This window comes from Pinus tabuliformis, chromosome X, assembly GCF_031772625.1.
Source record: "Pinus tabuliformis cultivar Carrire ecotype Pingquan chromosome X, CPIR1, whole genome shotgun sequence".
Taxonomy (NCBI): domain Eukaryota; kingdom Viridiplantae; phylum Streptophyta; class Pinopsida; order Pinales; family Pinaceae; genus Pinus; species Pinus tabuliformis.
Genome location: NC_142308.1, coordinates 528,363,420 through 528,384,108, shown reverse-complemented (window position 1 = coordinate 528,384,108; position 20,689 = coordinate 528,363,420). Strand labels below are relative to the sequence as shown.

Genomic DNA, 20,689 nt, shown 5'->3' with positions numbered 1-20,689 from the left:
CCTGGGATGGAGCAAGCTCTCGAGACCGGTGGTGCTACCATGTAAGGCGTGAGCCACCAACGCATTGGAGCGGAGAATCCTGGTTGGTAGAGAGGGGAGAACCCTGTGGATGGTTGATGGTCCTTTGTTCGAGGGGAGGATTGTTGGGTATACGAACAATGTCCCACATTGATTAGAAGTGATTGAAGTGGGAAGGATCATGGGTATATAAGGATGAACAAATATCTCCATTGGAATGAGGCCTTTTGGGGTAAAGCCCAAAAACAAACCCATAAGGGCTTAGGCCCAAATTGGACAATATCATACCATTGTGGAGATATGTGGTGTCCTGAGACCCAACAAGACTGTCTTTGCATAGTGAGTAGGGCAACAAAAAAAGTGGGGAACTTAACGGGTTAGATCTGTACTTTTTTTTCCATAATAACAAATAATCAACCTGATTCCTGGATTGTTGGATTATTCATTTTAAAACATCTATTCAAGCCGTGAGCAGATTCTCCCATCAACTTGAAGGGGCAACAAACATAGATTGCAACAAGTGGCTATTGGGTTATTCATTTTAAAACATTTATTCAACCCATCATAGGGTTCTCCCATCAACTGTGAAGGGGCAAGAAACACAGATTACAATAGAGAGGTCCCACCAAGGCAATAATACTAGAACACAGTATGTAATCTACGGCCCTTGAGAGAACATTACTACAACATATTATATAGATTTACCTCCTAGATCTGTACCAAGAACAAAATACAGTATGATCTGACCTGCATAGATCAGGTCGCTCACTCAGAAAATAATAAAACCAAAAACCTATAATTTTTTCATGTTGGTGGGTAACTCCATCAGTTGGTGGAACAAGGCAAGTTCTGTCAAAGATGCAGGACACATCTCAGGCAGTTTCCTTCCACTAACAAGTCGAATGCTTTGTTTATATCCGAAAAAGGGAGCTCATGTGTGATAAACTCTTCCACCCTGATCTCCTGCAAGAGCAACATTAATGAAAGGAAAGAATATATGTTAGAAATTCTTTGGCACTCAAAACAAATTTGAAAATTAACAGATGTCATGCATGTTTTGTCACCTTGTTCATGCATTTCTCCACCAGGTCAGGTAGTTCAGATTTTCCCTTGAATCCCCCAAATGTTGATCCGTCCATCCTCCTCCCGTCAAAAAATTCCAATGGTTGAAGGCTCATCTTTCGCGGGCTTGCATCGATTCCAACCAGCACTGCCAAACCCCACCCCTGTGGCAAATTAATACACATTAAGTACATCATTGGTTGGGTCATCCTTATCTTCATTGTGTATTTGAGAGAATATTTGGGAATAAGATGGATAGGAGCTACTGTATAAAAAAATTAGCTTTACTCAATTTAGATACAGTTAGGTACATAGTGTAAAAGTTTGAAATCCGCAATAGAATAATTGCAGAAAATTGTAAAATATTCTCAAAATCCACAATCAAATTAGATAACCTTAAATACAGTGTAAGGGTTTGAAGCTTGTACAATTATTTCCTGAGAGAAAGGCAAAGAAAGAAGCTGGAGATTACATCGTGTGCAGATAAGAATGCCTGGTACATTATATCTGCATGTCCAATGCACTCGAAGGTGTAATCTGCGCCTCCATCTGACATATCTCGTATCACCTGCCAAAAAAATAGAACTTTTGAACTTTATAAGCTTATGAGCTAATAAGAGATGATTTTACAGGGAATCCTGAGTATGTAATAAATAATATCAGCTACCAAAAAGTTTGGAGGTGATATTTTAGTAAAAAGACAATATGAAAAGATAGTAAAAGAGAATATGAAAAGATACCTCGTGTATGGGCTTAGACTGGTCCTTTGGGTTGATGCATTCAGTCACTCCCAGGGCCAGGGCTGCAGGCAGCTTTTGTCAAGAAAATTATGAATTTGAATCTCAGTGTTAACAAGTTGCAGAAGTGGATTTGTTCATTTACCTTTGGGGAATTTGTTAGGGTTGGTGTCAACTCCAATTATCCTGGATGCTCCTCTTGCTCTGGCTCCCTCAGCAACCTTTCAAAATATTGGGAAAGCAAGTAAATTATTAAAGTTAAGAGTTAAGTGAGTGTAGGTTGTGGGGAATTTGTTAGGGTTGGTGTCAACTCCAATTATCCTGGATGCTCCTCTTGCTCTGGCTCCCTCAGCAACCTTTCAAAATATTGGGAAAGCAAGTAAATTATTAAAGTTAAGAGTTAAGTGAGTGTAGGTTGTGGGGAATTTGTTAGGGTTGGTGTCAACTCCAATTATCCTGGATGCTCCTCTTGCTCTGGCTCCCTCAGCAACCTTTCAAAATATTGGGAAAGCAAGTAAATTATTAAAGTTAAGAGTTAAGTGAGTGTAGGTTGTGGGGAATTTGTTAGGGTTGGTGTCAACTCCAATTATCCTGGATGCTCCTCTTGCTCTGGCTCCCTCAGCAACCTTTCAAAATATTGGGAAAGCAAGTAAATTATTAAAGTTAAAAGTTAAGTGAGTGTAGGTTGTGTGGTGAGGACTTTCAAAATATTGGGAAAGCAAGTAAATTATTAAAATCGAGTGTAAGTTGTGTGGTGGGAACTTTTTATTGTTTTCTTTCTCACTAGATCTGGGTTTGATTATCTTAGTATGATATATTGTTTTCTTTCTCACTAGATCTGGGTTTGATTGTCTTACTATGATATGTTTGCTTAAGACCAAAAAAATTTGATAAAACAAAACAAGGTGCCAATTTGAAAATTTACTAACCGCAAGACCGACTGAGCCAAGACCAAATATGGCTACTGTTGATCCAGATTCTACATTAGCTGTATTCCAGGCAGCCCCAACTCCTGCAAATCAGATAACCGTTAGCATTAAGCTGTCAAGGGAGCAGATCAGATAACCATGAATGTCCTTGGGTCAAGAGAGGTGAATATTATTTTATAAAAGGAGATACATGTTCTTTCTCATATTTAAACATGTTAGCTTTAGATTTATGTTACAGTAAAACTCTATTTTACTCAGATCCATGTGAGCTTGAGATTAATGGTACCTGGGATAAAATGAATACAGTAAGAATCTATTTATTTAATAATATTTAAATAGTGGAAACAGCTTGAAGCTTGTATTGCAATTATTTAAAGAGTGCAAACACCCTGTAAAATATATTTATTCAGATACATGTTAGTTTTGAAGTTGTATTGCAATTATTTAAAGAGTGCAAACAGTTTGTAAAATTATATTTATTCACATCGTGACAAAACAAAAGGAATATAATAAAAATCTGTTTTTCCTGTTATTGGTTTTTGAAGTTAATTTCAACATTATATAAATATTTTTTAAGATGTGTATTAATAAGATTGGGTTGTTAGGATTAAGATAGTGTGAAATTCAGTTAAAATTAGTTAAGGTTGGATAGTTTTTTTTAGATAATTTAATTTTCTAAAATCAATGTCTAATTCAATTTCTGAAAGATTTGAATTTGATAAATATTAAATTTCAAAACTGAATATAGATCTATCTTAAATACAGATGTATCATGAGCTGAGAAGGGATCTAATTTTTTCATATGCAAGAGCCTATATTATTTAAATGTTTTGTATAGTTATTTTTTTTTACTTGTAGATTGTTAAATTTTTTTATTTTCGTCAACTTGAACAAAATTTCAATTTTGATGATAGACATGCTTACACATCATACTGGGCTGTAGAATAAGTCAACTTCTGAACTTAAAGAGCCACTAAGCTCATTAAACGCTCACTGTTAAACACTAAACCCCTCTAAAACCAAATCTAAATATGCCCTCAAAAGTGAATTATAAGAATTATAAAAACTCATAACTGAGAGTATTGTGGTGAATCTATATTAAAACTATGAGGGCTAATTGGTGTGATGAATGAGTTCACAGACCTGTTGCTATTCCACAGGCAAGAAGGCAGACTTTTTCCAGAGGAGCTTTCGGATTGATTTTGACGACACAGGCATAGTCAACGACAGTGTACTCGCTGAACGTTGACGAAAAGAAATGATAGACTGGTTTTCCAGAAATAGAGAAACGAGACTTGTTATCGCTCCGCATCACAGTCCTGTGGGCGTCGACTCTGAATTTTCCGCATAGATTGGTCTTCTTGGACTTACAGTAAACACAATCTCCACACTCTCCAGAGAACAAAGGAAGCACATGATCTCCTTCCTTGAGATCTGTTACGCCTGCTCCCACGCTCTCCACAATCCTGCAATTCATTAAAGGCTCTTAGTGAAGTATTTTTTGGTTCGTGAAACCCAATAACGTTTTAGAGATGAGGTGTGGTGTAGAATAGATGGTGATAGGTTTACGGTTAAGGTATTCTGTGATGTTAATGTAATTGATATGGCCTGATTCAAATGATTTTGCCGACTTAAATATCATAGATACCCCTAAATAACGATTTCTCCAACCAAACAATCATCTAAAATCACACAACTTAACAAACAAAAAATAACACAATGAAACAATAAATTTGTGAAATTCAAAAAAAATCTAATAATTGATATGGACTGATCCAAATAATTTTGACAACTTAAATATCTCTAAATAATGATTTCTCAAACCAAACAATCGTCTAAACTTAACAAACAAAAAATAACACAATAAAACAATAAGTTTTATAAATTTGTGAAATTCAAACGAATGCTTCCATACCCTGCAGCCTCGTGGCCGAATATGCGTGGAAATAGTTTCTCATCCTGCAGCTAGAGATAACCTGATCAGCCTTGAAGTAATTGGATGCTAAGCTGGAAAATTTCTTGAATATACTAATCTATATATATGAATTTTAGCAATAAATAATTTGGAATTATGAATGAAATGATCAAATGTTACACTGGCCTCGAGCATCCAGAAAGTAAGATCGGAGTGACAGAGAGAGGTGTGGGTGATCTTAATGCGAACTTCCATAGAATTCGGTGGATCTACTTGAACTTCTTCAATAACCAGTGGCTGCTTCGGTCCCCATGCTACAGCCGCTGTTGATAGCTCAAAAAATTCATATTATTCTCCGAAAGGACGAAAAAATGCCAAACCCAAAGCTAACAAGATGGGAACTCTGTTCAATTGGGTAAAATAAATATTTTACCTCTGCAAGTAATGACTTTGCCGGCTGCACTACCCATTCTCTGAAATTGTTCATTGAGATGTTTCATGGCAGATTCTTCCCTCCACGTTTCCATGATTCTGCAACCAAAGACCTTCACCATATCTTTGTCTCAGATTCAATTGCCTTTATAGATTCGCAATTGAAGAGCAGCTGTACAACTAAGTAACATTTTTTAATTGTAAATCAATCCCTGAAATTACACGTACGTGGGGTTTCTAAAAGTCAAATAATAGTGGCAAGCTATAAGAGTTTTTTTTCAGGACAGAAAAAGCATAATTGTATTTATATAAGATACATAAAATAGTCAAAATGTACATTCACTTGAACATAGTATATGTCCCAAAAGATCTGAATCAGCATAAAAAAAGAGCCATATTCAGAAATGGCGAGATCGAGCCATTAAAAACCACGTAGCTAGAGCAGAAACACCAGCACCATGATGAAACCATATCAAGAGAAGGCTATAACAAAAACAAAATCTGGAAAATTAACTCGCAGCCTGCTTCTGATGAGAAACATAGGATACCAGTATGAGTCGTAAGTTTGAGTAGAAACCTGCGGAGCAGAAACAAGAACCATGGAAACAACATCATATATAACAAAAGAAAAACAGACATGGAGAAATATGAAGCAGAAGAGAAAACCCGAGAGAATCCAACGATCTGCAATAGAGAAACTAGAAGTCAGGAGGGTAGAATTCCTGTATGGGAAAGATTTTTCCTCCAGAGGAAACCTGTAGATGCCAAAACCCCGGAGCCGCTTGGAGACCCTTTTTAGATAAAGAGTTAGCCTTTTGATTTTGATCCCTGCTGATGTGATGAACTGTGCCACCAATTAAAGAGTTCCAAAAAAAACTGATCCTATCTAGCCACCCCACTAGATGAGGCCTGGAGGTGGAATTTTTTCCAGAGACATAATCCACCAAAAATTTTGAGTCTCCAAAGATTGAAACATCCTGAAGATTTAAAAAAAGACATAAACTCAAATGACCTGCGAGAGCCATCGCCTCAGCGAACATATTTGTGCCCCTCCCCCCATTCCAATGTATGGAAAAATGATTGTCTTCTTTTGCTAAAATGTGAAAACCACAGCCACATAAACCATTCTGCTCAGCTCCGTCAAAGAACGCCCTAGGCAGAGAAAAGTATTCATGTGAGAGATCTTTACAAACCTGCTCCTTTTGCTTGGGAGAGAATTGCGGCATTGCATCATAGAGAGCAATAATATTGAAATAGATTTCCATAAAAGGGGCCCCTTTGTCATTGAAAATATAATTGTTTCGCCACTTCCAGATGCACTAGATAGTAATGATAAAAATTGATCTCCATGAATCTTTTTGCTTACTGCACCATAGAAACGCTTCATTTATTGAAGCATGAGACATGTGTTGGATTCCAAAGCATTTCTCCAAGAGCAACCATAATTGATGAGATCCCTTGCAATTTAGAAATAAGTGAAAGTTATCTTCCTCTGCTAATCTGCAAATGGGGCAAATACCTGGACCCTGCCATCCTCGCTTTTTTAAATTCTCCCATGATAGATTCTTATTGTGGAAGGACAGCCATGAAAAGAAGACCATTTTGGATGGACACCCAGATTTCTAGTAAATACACGGGAAAGAGATAATGCATGAGGACTGATTAAGACTAATCAAACTTTGATAAATGTCTTTTACCCGAATGGAACCCATCCCATTCGAGTTTCTCCATATAAGACAATCATGCTCCGACGAGCGGAATATGCCACAATTCCTGAGACGTGTCCTGATATGGTCCCATTTCAGAGCGATATCAGCCGGCATTTGCAAACTTTCGGCATCACACCAGATAGGGATTGGACCCTGCCATCTTGAGATCAAACCGTCCCAAAAGAAAATGCCTTTCCTGTGAAGAAAAGTCAGCAAGGATTCAGGAACACTGATCTCCTCTGAGCCACTCAGAAAAATATCTTTCCCTATAAGAATCTTTTTTCCAGATTGAAAACGCCAAATTAAATTCTTCAGGAACAATCTTTTGATTTTGCGGAGGCTTAACCATATTGATGATCCGTAAGAGGATCCTATCCTTCCTTTCCTGAACCAAAAAGATATGTTCTTTCTACCCAGATACTTTTCCTGAACTGTGTTGCTCCAAAGCCCTTCCTCATAAATCCCCCTCCACATAGTCTTGCATAAAAGGGCCTTTCCAAAGGTCCTCAAATCTAATAGACCCCATCCACCCATAATTTTTGGCAAAGAAATATAGGAAAGTTTTGAGAGGTGATATTTCCTTTTTTCCACCTGACCTCCCCAGATGAAATTTGCAGTAAGCTTGTTCATTGATTGAATTATGCTCGCAGGGAGGAAAAACAGATGAGCCTAGTAAACTGCCAACTGATTTAAGACAGATTGCGCTGGTTCTTTTCCTTTTTGTGAAGTCGTTAAACTTTTCCATTACTGGAGTTTAAACTTTATTTTCGCCGTAGTCTGACGAGGCCACAAGGAAAACAATGGACATTCGCCCATGATTTTAGGAAAATTTCTCAAATTTTTTTGGAAATCCCCATTATAGCTATCGAGTTTTAGAATTTTTAGTGTTCACTAATTTTTTTAAGAGTCGCTTACAAGGCGCCTTGAAGCGAAGGAATTGGCCGGACAATCATTAGTGGCCGGAATTGGGGCAAAAAATTTCAAAAAATCTTGTAGAGGCAGTGTTTTAATCATGTTTTCGATGATGGAAATGGATTCAACACCATTAAAAAATTCTAGAACGCTTAAAATCATGAAATTTAACAGCTTTTACTTGGATTTACGAAAATCCCTGCCGGATTTTTTCAAATATGGCTAGAATTTCCATAACTTTCCGAGCAAAAAAACATAATTATTAGATTACTGCATTTTTTTATGGTGCTGAACTTATTTATATCATTAAAGAAATAATTCAAACACTCCCAAAATCAAATCTCCTAAAAAAAATTCACTACCCAAAATTAAATTTCCTAAAAAAAATTTCACCAAATTCTATTTTTTTTAAATGATAAACAACTTTTCACTCAAATTTTAAAATATATAAATTTCTATAAAAATTATATATTTTTTTTAAATTTATATTTTTAATATATAAGTAAATTTAATATTTTTTAATTATATTAATTTAATAATTATACTCTATAATAATTTAACACACTCAGCTTCATTTTATGACATAACCATCTAGTTAACCCTAAAAATAACTATCCTTAGGATCAAAAGATCCTATTTTACCACTATTAAGAGGTTTGAAATATAAAACCGAAAAAGGCAGAAATGTCCACATATATACTCTACATTATTGAATTGTTTATTTATAGTTATAAATTATATAATTTTTATTAAACAACATAAGGATACTTACGCTAATTTTATGTATGACAATAATAACTTGGAGGAAGTGTATTCTTACAAGTACCTAGGAATTGATATTCATCACAAGCTCAACTGGAACCATAGCATTGTGAAAAGGATTAATGGGGGTGGAAAGCTTATTTTGGCCTTGAAAATAATTGTAAAATAGCAAACCTCTTAATGTGGGATAAAAAGAAGTTCCTCTTTGAAACTTTAGTCACTCCTGTTATCTTATATGGCTGTGAGGTTTGGAGTTGCAACATCTCTAGAGAATCATGGAGAAAGGTTGAGAAAATCCAGAAGTGTTTTATAACTTATAACCTGAAAATTAAAAGTAATACACCCTATCCTATTCTCCTTATAGAAGCAAGTCTTTCCCCTATTGAGAGCCTAGCTATGATTAGGTTTCTATTGTACAAGCACAAACTCAATAACATAGACAATCATAGACTTCCTAAGCTAGCTTTAAATTCCAGCGAAAACCACCTAAGGCTCAATTTGGGGTGGCATAAAGACACAAGGGCCTGGTTAAACTATTGGGATATCAACGAGAATGATGCATTGCAAAACATTAATAACATTAAAGATATTGTTACTTCTAAGTTCAAAGAAAAAATGTGGTGTGAGAAAGATTTAGCAGCTAAAAGAAAATTAAGTTATTATAAGAAGGTCATCAACCCCACCCTAGAAGATCAAAAGTATCTCTCTATTTTAACTAGCTCAAAGAAGGAAATTGATATAGCAAAGATTAGAACGAATTCTCATGAGCTCCATAGTGAAACAGGTCGTTGGACAGTTCCTAAAACACCATGGATGGAAAGGATCTACCATATATGTGAGAATAGGAACATCGAGGATGAAAACCACCATGGATGGAAAGGATCTACCATATATGTGAGAATAGGAACATCGAGGATGAAAACCACTTCCTCTTAGAGTGCCCCGTACAACCACATTAGATCTCAGTTTCACAATCTTTGTTACAATAGACCAATGTTTGGTCTCAACGGACGTTAACCATCATCATCATCATCATCATCATCAATAATTAATTTATTTTAATTTTTGACTTAGTAAATGTTAATAATTTATTTATTTTAATTTTTGGCTTAGTAAATGTTAATAATTAATTTATTTTAAGAGGAAGCTTTTCTTGAAGTTTTACACTAAAAAAATTTATATCTCAAAAAAATGGATCTTTCTAGTGACTTCGTAGATCCAGAATTAAGTATCAAATTTACTTCACACAAAACATTTTAATATCAATTTACCTAATTTATATATGTGAAATACTTATTAATTTTTACTTAGATAAATTTTATTTCATGCAAATATTAATATATGAAATACTAATTATTTTTTAGTTTGATTAATTATAATATTAATTTATTTAGTTTTTGTAGGCAACATTTTTGTTTTGTAAGTATTTCAATTTTACAGAACACTTTACATGTAATAAGAGTTGACTTTTGTTTAATTAATTTCACATTTTACACCTAATAAGAGTTGACTTTTTCCCGGATGCGGGTGTATAGTCAAGCTTATAACTTGACGGGACAGGGGTGGGGCGAGAAGGGACGACACTTGCCCACCCAGTACAGAATGGATAATTGGCCTCTGAATGTAGGACCTCGACATTTGAGAAGCGCAGGTTTCACTTGCTATATTTCAAGCGGCTCTGGATCTCCCATCTTGTCCTCCGCTCTGGTTAATTACTCCGCACGCTCCAGCTTGCCTCAGATCTCGGCTCTCTTCAATGCAACAGTAATGGCGAGTGTTTCTCGATGTGTGAAAGGGGAAGATAAATTAAGGCTCAGCCATGGGCCTGATGGGGAGCCGCTTCTGTCGACTCACTCGCATTTCTATCTAGCCTTTGGCCTCAGCTCTGGTTTCTGTCTGTTTGGTGTTGGTTCAATCATCCCTGCTGCCTCTTGTGGCTTGAAAGTGGGGGCAATTCTGAAGCTTTGCTCTGGTATTTCTGCGGTGCCACCTCCGTTAAACCTTTGGTTTTTCTCTTGGGCCTCTGGCCTTCGTATTGACGCATTTATGATTTTCTTTGGCCCTGTCATAGCTATTTCTCAGCCTTTCTTTTCTCCTGCTGCTGCTGTCTCTCCTATGCCTCGTCTTCGCCACCGAATTTGGTGCCGCAGGGGCCATCCTCGGCGCGCGCCTTCCAGCCCTTCCTCTGATTCACCCTCCCTCTCCAGTGATTTCTCTCCCGGCCACTACCCTCGCACCCATAGTGGGAGAGGGCGTCTTCCAGCCACCATGACTTCTCCCTCGTCTGGCTCCGCGCTTTTCACCTTCAATTGCTCTCTGAACCACCCAAGGATCACCGCTCTCATTTCGGTGGTCTTCCATGAGGAAGCCCAGTTGGGGGAACCTAGCTCTCACCCGGAGGGCCTTGGCTCTGTCACGGCTCCGTCCTCGAGCCTCCAGATGGGGATTGGCAGCGCGTCTTTGCAGGTTCTGGATGCTCAAGCTCGCAGTGCTCATGATGTTGTGATGGCGCCGGTAGATCTTGGTCCTTCTGAATCTGAAGCTGCTCTTGCAAGGGATCTGCATGATATCGGTTGGTGCCGTATAGTTGAAGAGCCTCCAGATGATTAGTTTGCTCACTGTTGCCTTGGTTACGTGCCCTGCGGCCCACACAACTGGGCAAGTTTATGTTCAAACTGCTATGCGGAATTTTTGTTTATTTTTGAATTTTTGTAAACTCTGCAATATCAAGAAGATCATAACTTGTGCCCCTGCATGGGTTCTGATAACTGGTTCTAGACTGAGCCCCTGTCATTGGGCAATCTCCCTTTTTGCTTATCTTGACAACTTTGCCATTCTTCAGGGAGTGTTTCTGACTATGGCCACGTTGTAATTTTACCCCCTTTTAATGTTAATAGATTAATCTTACTTAGAAAAAAAAAAAAAAGTTGACTTTTGTTTAATTAATTTCACATTTAGCAAATACTTTTACATTATTTTTTACCTTACCTGAAAAACTTATTTTTTTATAATGCTTAACAAAGATAAAAAATGAAACGATGAATAAAGTGTTGGAAAGTTTTATACCTAGTTGAATTTGTTAGTTCAATATAAAACAAAATTAAATTTATAGGAAAAAAATGATTTCATTACTATAATTATATATTTTAATAGTTATTAAAAAATAATTTTTAAAAAATTCTTACTCTTTCACTTGTTTTAAATTTTATCGGTCCTTAATTTCCTACCAATAATATTATTATGTATATGTTTTTTCCTAAATTTATTTATTTATTTATTTATTTATTTTTTTTTTTTTTTTCCGAAGGTGGTAAAACCTTATCAACTCAGGTGTCAAACCAACAGTGAGGACAGCCATCTCTGGCTGCTATCCGCGAATGCTGGGTTTGACTCATCACTGTTAAATAGGAAAACCACGCCACCTGACATAACCCTGCTGGTGGTCCGTAATCGGGAGCAGGCTCTCACTCCTGCCAGTTGCCTCTGGGTCTTGGGCCGTTAACCTGTTTCCTTACGTCCGAGGAAGACGAGCTCTTAGCCAAGTAGAAGCAGTTTTACGGCATACTCCAGGCCGATTTTTCCTAAATTTAATTGACTCCACATATTTAATATTAATTTTTATAATAAATATATAAAAAATAATAAAAATAATTTTAAATATGATTAATATTAATATTTACCATTTTGTTAATTTCAAATATGTGTTATCGAATTTTAAGTTAAAATAATAGTATCGTTTCCAATCAGGTTGAAAAAGACAAATTCATACAATTTTGTATTTAAACTAATGGCAATCTACAAATTTTATGGATTTGTATTTTGAGATTACTTATTAATAATACTTTATAAATTGCTCCATTTTTATTGTCCATTTCTAGATATATTAATTGATTTATTATTAAATATTAAATAAAAAAATATATCATTAAATTTAGATAATGAATTAATGAATTATATTTATATTAAATGGGAAACTTGAACTTGGAAATAAACAATTTACATATTACTAAGGAGATCACTAATTGAATTGCTTCGTAGGTTAATAAAATTTACATAATTAAAATTAAATAATATTAAATCAAATATGAGAAGAAGAATAGTCTTCATCTTTTGAAATTCCGACTCTGTAAATCGAGACAAAAACCCTAGCAATAGCAAGAGATCTAGTTCAAAGCACAGTGGAGAATACCTCTGATACCAGAGAAAATGTTTTGGAATCTCATGTCATCAAGTCTGAGAACAAAAAGGTTACACAAAAGGGAGCCACGAAGGCCATAAGGATATATAAGCGACACATTGTTGTAGTAGTTATCGATGCCGCAAGGTTAGAGGACTCTAATCCAGTGGTTGAAACTTATGGCGATTTGCAGCTCCATTTAAAGGCAATCTGAGGTTCCCATAGAGCAGCGAGATGAGAAACCCTTCATCACTCATTGCTTATATGCTATCAAGAGATCATGTGCTGGACTCATCAACTTGTTATTAAATCTTTTTTAAGCTCCCCTCTAAGCAATCACTTCTCATTCAGGTTTTCTCTTCAGTTCTGGTTCGAGACCTCAAGTTTCGTTTAGAGCTCTGAGTGAGTATTCCCTCAGGCATGCAACACTTTCTTTTTCAAGGTAAGCAGTTGGATGATGTTTCTCCTCTCTCATTTTACAACATCGATAATGATTTCACCTCTATTATAGTTCTTCGTCTACACAAAAAATAGAAGGTAAACCTTCCTCCTCTTAGACCTTTTCATATAAAGATGTCATCCATGCTCAACCTTTCCTATGGAAAATCAGGCCCAAACGGCTCTTGGGACATTTTTTGTTAGAAAATATGATGAAGTTACCTCCCTAGAAATCTCTCACTTAGATATGGAGGATCTCCAACAACTATATTTAGAGGAAGCCCTAATCTATCATTTTAAGGGCTTCTGGCCCCACATGGCCAATCTATACCAATGGATCCATTTCGTTTAGACTAATAATTTCAAGGTTACTTTATGCTTAAATGGTTTCTTCATTGTCCTATTTAGGGAATCAGAAGATTATCAAAAATATTTATTTAAAGGGCCCTAGTTTTGGGGCAATGTTGGATTGTTTTTAACCCCTTGGTTCCTAAAATTTGATCCTTCAACAGATGTCATGATCCGAACTTAAACAGGAATGCAACAAATTAAAGATATAACCACAAATACAAAGGTGTAGCAGAAATAACACTTCATTTCATTAATATCAAATACTGAAATATGTTTACAAATAGAATGGAAATAAGACTCGCTCGGACAATGGTAGCTTATCTCTCAGAAGAGATGTGGTTGCTACATGCCTCCAAACTGTGTTACAATGAGGCTCGAAGGCCTATTTATTATTGAGAAATAATGGAAAACCATAAATTTCCAAAAAGCTAACCCTAGGAGATGAAGCACCAAAACTATGGGCCTCATTCGGGTAAATTGATACATCAACTTCTCGGGGTCGTAACTTTGGCATACGATCTATGTTTGATGTGCACAGTATCTCATTAGAAAGATCTATCCAAGGACTACAACTTTTGAGTGGTAAATATTGGTCAACAATTTGTTTTTCCCTGGTTTTCCCAAAAAACATCGTTTAGGGCCTCAAAACGGTTTTAGAATTTGAGGACTCAAAAAATTGCCGAAAATAGTAAATTGTGCTACAATTAAGGAAACTGGAAAACTGAAAGAGACAGTGGTGGGGGTCCAAGTGGAATAGGTGGGTGACCACCAAGATCCATCTAGATCATGTCATTACCAAGCTGCCAATATGGGTTAGGCTTTCTAATCTTCCAGCTCACTTGTGACACTACAAAATCCTTCAGGGCCTTAGAGACTCTATGGGTCATTACCTTACTACTAATACCTCTCGTAGGAAGCTTGGTGTATACACCTATGGCATATACAAATTTTAATTTTTGTTTCATTTAAGATTCTTAATATTTAAATACATTAACAAAAGTTCGAATAAGTCTTACCCATATAAATCTGTTATATTTTAATGTATAACAATGATGTTTTAACAATTATTTTTTATGGATTAGAAGATCTTTGACTTAAGGTTCTTAATATTTAAATACATCACAGAAAATTTGGAAAGTCTAACACATATAAAAATGTTATATTTTATTGATTTTTGAAGAAATTGTCTTATGGATTAGAAGATTTTTAATATCTTTGTTGGGTAATAAGGACATAACTAAGAGCGGGCGTGATCTGGAACAGCGGAGGATTGAGAAAAGCACTCATATTTAAATGCCCCCCTCGCTAAAATTTACATTATAGTGATCTTATTTGCTTAACTTTTACAGTTTTCCAAACAAATACACACCTGGTCTGTCACATGGGATTGGGAATTTTTTTGTTTATATATATAGCGTGTTTATAAAGATAGCGTGCTTTTTCACGGCAAGGTAATTATTATATATTTGGGATTATTTTGAGTTGTAAATTGACTTACATGACACTAGACATGAAAGAAACGTGAAAAACACGTAAATAGACAAAGCAATTGTGAAGTAGGATCAAATAAATATCTATATATAAAAGGAAATAAATAAATTAATATCTGACACGAGACAATATAAGACACAAAGCATCTTTGAGAATAAGATGTAAGATATAAATATATATATAAAAAGATACTAAAATATAATATCTGATGCAAGGTAGAATTATTTTGCCGACTTCCAAGGTAGAATAGTTGAATAATAACTAAATTTATTATTCATTTTATTTTTTATTTTTTAATATTTATTTGGAAAAAAAAATAGAATAATATTTTTTTAATAGGAATAAGTACTTTTCATTTAGTGGAATCTGTATCTGTATCTTCATATATGTGACTACTACTATTTGACCAAGTAGAACATCTATTTCATAAATGGTGCAAGGGCAAGATTACACTCTGTCTCTGAAGACATGAACCCACACAACTAGGGACAAAAAAATGTGGGCCATACCACTCAAGCTAAGTTTCATTGACATGGATAATATTTAACAGTATCGAATTATATCATACATATGCTTAACAACCTTGAGGATTAACTCAATTGATCAAATTCTTGTTATTAAAGGATCTTTGCTATTGAGAAGTCACAAGTTTTTCTTATTTTTAAATTACATTTAAAATAAATATTTTTTTTATAAAAAATAAAAAAAATATTCTTAATAATATATTCATTAAAAATTCTACATATTATTTATGAAAATTAAATCTACGTGAGCACTATAAAACTCCCCTCAATGAAAAACACTATATGTAATTAACAATTTTATTAACATCAATATATTTAAATTTTATTATAAATTAGTTAATATATAATAAAAACACACTTCTTTAAAAAATAAAAGAAAAGAAAGAAGGCTTTCCTTCCATAAATAGTCATGTATGTTTTAATACAAGGTGAGTTAATGTCGAGATAAACTCATTTTTTTTTCCTTTTTATTCTTTTAGTCTGGCATGGGACTATAGTAATTGGATTTGATCATTAAGAATTAGTTTGTGTCACAATTAAGCTATAGCTTTTAGCCTTATCATGCACTGAGCATTCTGCAGCCTGTTTCATTGTCTTATTTGGCCTCTTCTCGAGGCAGTGACGATATAACCATATACTATGTTGGATCACAGGGGCTTCACTAGGGGAGCAATACGATACCACGTGGGTTCTTATTGGGGAATATATATTGAGGAAAAAATGGCATAATATATTGAGCATATAATAGGGGGTAAAGGGTTTTTATATTGGCAAGTATAAAAAATGGAGCTCAAAGTTAATGAAACAATATGAAGGGATATAAAAAAATGTTAATGAAAAAATGGATGCCTACAATATCTAGTGAAAGTAAAAGTTTTGTAAATTGGGAAGGTGTGTTGGGTTTGTATTGGTAGGGGGTTAAATAATGTGATTTTTAGAGGTATTTTCCAATATGTAGTCAAAATATGGGTATTTTTTAGTATGCCATGAATGCACGTGATATGTCAGAGGTTCATTGAGTGAAGCCCTTGTGTGTTGGGTTTGTTTCATTCGTATTTGAGAACTATAAACTAATGCTAGTAATAGTTAACTGGTATTAAATGCTATGTTGCTATTATAACAAAGACTAAATTCATTTAAGGTTGATAAGTTGCCAAGTGGTGAGTGCATGTTGTGGTGTCTACGGAACAGGAGCTGGGGAAAATGAGAGGATCATAGCAGATCCAAATGCACATAAGAAGGCCATAGTAGAAGGGCCAAGTTACAGAGAATAGCCTCAAGTAGCACAATCATATACAACACATAAGCAATGGAAACATCCGAGAAAGTTGCATAACAGGAAGCACAGGCAGTTTCAGTTCAAGTAGAATCATACCCAGTTCCCTTTGTTGATCCACAATAAGGACCCATTTCAACCCTTGTAGATCCAAGTGTAGATCGTCCAATTATAGATACTTTGGTCATAGATCAAAATTCAAGGCTATTAGTAACAAAAATTTGAGATTGAGTTCAATAGGTTACAACCGACAACCCAGTTTAAGGTCGAGATGGAAACCCATAAACAGGGGAAAGTAGCTAGTTTAAGGATGCAGTGAAGGCAAAGTCAAAAGTAGCAGAAAGAAGAACGATGCCTCGATCAAGGACAAACTATGTCTCATATGTTAAACATAATACCTATGGATTGAACATGGGTATTCACTTCTTTTGGCATGGAGTTTAGGAAGGTCTTTTTATCACCCATATTCAATAGAAGGAAGAACGATGCCTCAATCAAGGAAAAGAACTGTCTCATATGTCAAACGTAAGTCCTATGGATTGGATGTAGGTATACATTATCAAGGAAGTTATTTGGAGAGTTTACTCCAAGAGTTATAGTAGATGGAGTAAGGGCCTTACCTTTAGCCAGAACTTCCCTTCGCTTTTTGTCTTTCCATATTGGATGCTTTCCCTTAAGCTAGCGTCCCTTACTTCTATAGGTAGGTAAGATCTTTTCCATCGCACAAAGAGCAGGTAAGCAGTAGCAAAATCAATTGAATTAAAAGCGTAAGAGACAAATCAATCAAAGAGGGAAGTACCGATCTAAGATTGTTGGTAGCTATCTTTTTCCAACTTTATTTATCTCTGTTTTATTTTTGGGATTCTAATAACAAGATCTAATCAGTGGATGTAAGGTTCTAAATAAGGATGGAGATAACAATAAAAGGGATGGGCTTTTGCAGGCATATTCTATGGAAAGCACTTGGCCACAAACTGAAGGGTTCTGGTAGCTCTGCATTATCAATTACTTCAAGGTAAGCAATTGACTATGTTAAAACCCTTTTCAGAAAGAATTTTCATGTTGGATGACATGTATGGCATCATATAGAGGCATATGACATTTTTTCAGCTGATTGAAACACATATTGTTTTCCTTCTACTTTATTCCACTCTTGAGCTCATTGAGATGTCTTGAAACAAACAATAATCGATTAATGTCAATCATAAGACATATTTTCAACCTAAAAGAGATAATTTGATAATATTCATATAAAATCATGATCTCAATTGATAAATAAGCTTCAAGAGAGCACATTGAAAGGATAATGTTCACTCTTAGCATGTACACACATGTAAGAGTTGATTGTTAAGATTCCAATAGACCTCCTCCTTCACACTCCTTCTTTGGTCCAATCAAAGGAAATATCCTATAGTGAAAAATAACATGATTTTTCTCCCTCCTAAAATCTAGGAAGCCTTCACTGAAAATCTTGCAAGTTTACTGTGATGGATAGATCTTTGTCTTAGATTTCCACTGTGAAAAGAATGAAACCAAATGGTCTAGGAGATACATTGTAGTACATTACATTGACTTTCGATTTCAACTAATGTTTTTGATGCAACTGGAATTTATGCTATTTGGTACAAATATGCCAACAACTTTCAATACATTTTCGTTTATGGTATAGGAGATAAACGGTAGCGAATTACATTGAATTTCACATTTCTTTTCTAATATTATCCTCAATCGATTGTGTTTGATTCAACTGGAATTTATGCTCTTTTGTACAAATATGCCCACAACTTTCGACAAATTTTGGTTTCCTATATGCCACATGAGTTGTTTCTTTATAACTATAGAGGCTTGTCAATTTTATTATTGTTTCTTGTCAGCTTTACTTATATTGTAGTAAGTCACGTGCCTTGTCAGGCACTCTAACCCATTGTAACTATTGTTGCATTATGCCCATGTGCCTGAATATACACGAATAGAGTTGGGCATGGATCGATTTGGTGGGTCATTTTGAAAATACATAACTATATATTCTTTATTTAAAATTAGATCACTAACATAGTTTAGGGTAGAAGCCTGCAACTCATTTTGACTTAGTTATTTGACCAATTGAAAAAAATCATTGTCATTTTTTTTGGATAACATGGCTATTATTTTTTTGGGTTGAGATTCAAAGACATCATTTGAAATTTTGAGGAGTTTCATTGTTGAAATATCCATGGCTTTCATCTTCCATTAGAAATATTGCTATTGTACAAAAGTTCAAAATATTCCCTTGAGTATGCTTATAATGATAATCATAACCCTAGTGATCTCTCTCTAATGGAAGCTACTTCTGATCTCTTTCTCTAATCATATGAAATTTTGATATTTCTTTAACTAGACTATTATTGAACAAAATTTCAAAATATGCTCTTGAGTACGCTCTTAATGATAATCACAACCCTAGTGATCTCTCTCTAATGATAGTTACTTCTAATATCTTTCTTTGATCGGATGAACATTTTTTCTTTTGTTAACTAGCTGCTTGAATGACTAGTTAGGAAATTACAAATAACACATATAAGAAAAACAATTTTTTTGTCTAAAAGTGTGCATCTCCAATAGTGCATTTACTGAGGGTTCATTGAGTTCTTCGTCATTCTTTAAAATTATACTCCTTCTAGATTTTAATCACCATTGAGTGCCAACTCAAGGCAACTCCTTCATATTGTTCTTTGGTATAGCTGCAGGTTTGATTATAGGAGTGGGGGGCTTTGATTCTCAAGGCATGTTTGAGACTACTTCTTGTAGAGATCTATCTCTAATGGTAGCTAGTTATAATATCTTTCTTTGGTTTTATGAACTTATGTTCTTTCGTTAACTAGCTCCTTTAATGACTAACTAGGAAACTACGAATAAAATAGAGTAGAACAACAATTTTGTCTAAAGGTGTGCATCTCCAATAATATAATTACTAGAACTTGTCCAACTGTAACAACTTCAGGTTAAAATTTCATGTAATAAAGTTAATAAAGGAGAAAGAAGACCAAGGTCATGGGACACATATTCCAAGTTGAATGATGGTAAAAACATCATAGTAGGTGTTCATTTGGTTTATTATGGATAAGAAAATTGGCAAAGGCATCAGACAAGACTTTGAAATCAAAAAAGGGGCATTAATTCACATTTATTTATGAAAATAAAGGAAACTATGAGAAAATGAAGGTGAAAGGTCACAAGTTTGCATGCGCGGAAAATTGAAGGAAAAATGAAGGAAAAATGAAGGAAAATGAAGAAAATAGATGCCTCAATGATAAAAAGGCTTATGAGGATTAGTTCACAACTTTTTTCAATGTGTGGAACCTTTTGTAAGTTTTAGCATGGAGCTCTCTCTATTATCTCTCTCTCATACTCTTGCACACTTAGAAAATGCTTGGAGAACTCTAACATTGGAGAAAGGAAGGAAAGGGAAGGACATGAAAGAAAAGGAAAGCAAGGAAAAGTTGGATCAAACAACTTCAGTGGGAATACTTGCGGGTAACATGTTGCATATGTTATTTCCCAGCTGGTTTGTGAATGCATGGTACATTCATGTATAGATTTGGTTCTCTTGTTGTCCTTGGCATGGGTTTTTCCAAGTGTGACAGTGGTTTCAACCTTGCCTTGTCATTTCAGGATAGCCATGTTGTGATGGGGTTATTTTATTTGACTGAGATTTGGATCATTGGATGGTTTTGGAATCAAGTGAGGTGGTCTTAGAAAAATTCCCAAGGGCCTAGGAATCCCTTGACCGATTTTGGTGGGATTGTGGTAAAGCGTGAGGGTGGAGACAAGAAAATTCCTCAAGGTATTGGTAAGGAAATATGGAGGCATCCAAGTTTGTTTAGGGCCTAGTGATCCCTTGGCCAGTTTTGGCGAGATTTCAGTAAAGCCTGGTAGTGTATGTTCTTGTTTTGGGTCTAATGGTCACTTGACTATTT

General features: G+C 35.2%; 1 protein-coding gene across 2 annotated transcripts; it reads right to left on the bottom strand.

Moving 5' to 3' along the window:
• Window positions 1-545: 545 nt before the first annotated feature.
• Window positions 546-5,254, bottom strand: LOC149141041 (alcohol dehydrogenase 2-like). Of its 2 annotated transcripts, XM_089448108.1 has the most exons (10): window positions 5,095-5,254; window positions 4,848-4,984; window positions 4,662-4,705; window positions 3,890-4,212; window positions 2,747-2,829; window positions 1,963-2,038; window positions 1,821-1,882; window positions 1,553-1,648; window positions 1,083-1,244; window positions 546-981 (listed from the first exon to the last, which is right to left on the bottom strand). In XM_089448108.1, exons 1-10 carry the CDS (start codon window positions 5,213-5,215, stop codon window positions 871-873), a joined length of 1,215 nt encoding a protein of 404 aa, XP_089304234.1. In that variant the 5' UTR covers window positions 5,216-5,254; the 3' UTR covers window positions 546-870. The 2 variants fall into 2 exon arrangements, with proteins under 2 accessions (XP_089304234.1, XP_089304235.1); XM_089448109.1 differs by lacking the exon at window positions 546-981 and having other exon boundaries at window positions 1,107-1,244; window positions 1,509-1,648.
• Window positions 5,255-20,689: the final 15,435 nt, after the last annotated feature.

Coding starts and splice junctions, on each gene's coding strand:
- LOC149141041 (XM_089448108.1), bottom strand. CDS start 5,215: ATGGTGAAGGTCTTTGGTTGCAGAATCATGGAAACGTGGAGGGAAGAA. Junction 4,985..5,094: donor CAAAGTCATTACTTGCAGAG/GTAAAATATTTA, acceptor AGCTATCAACAG/CGGCTGTAGCATGGGGACCG. Junction 4,213..4,661: donor TTCGGCCACGAGGCTGCAGG/GTATGGAAGCAT, acceptor AATGAATTGCAG/GATTGTGGAGAGCGTGGGAG.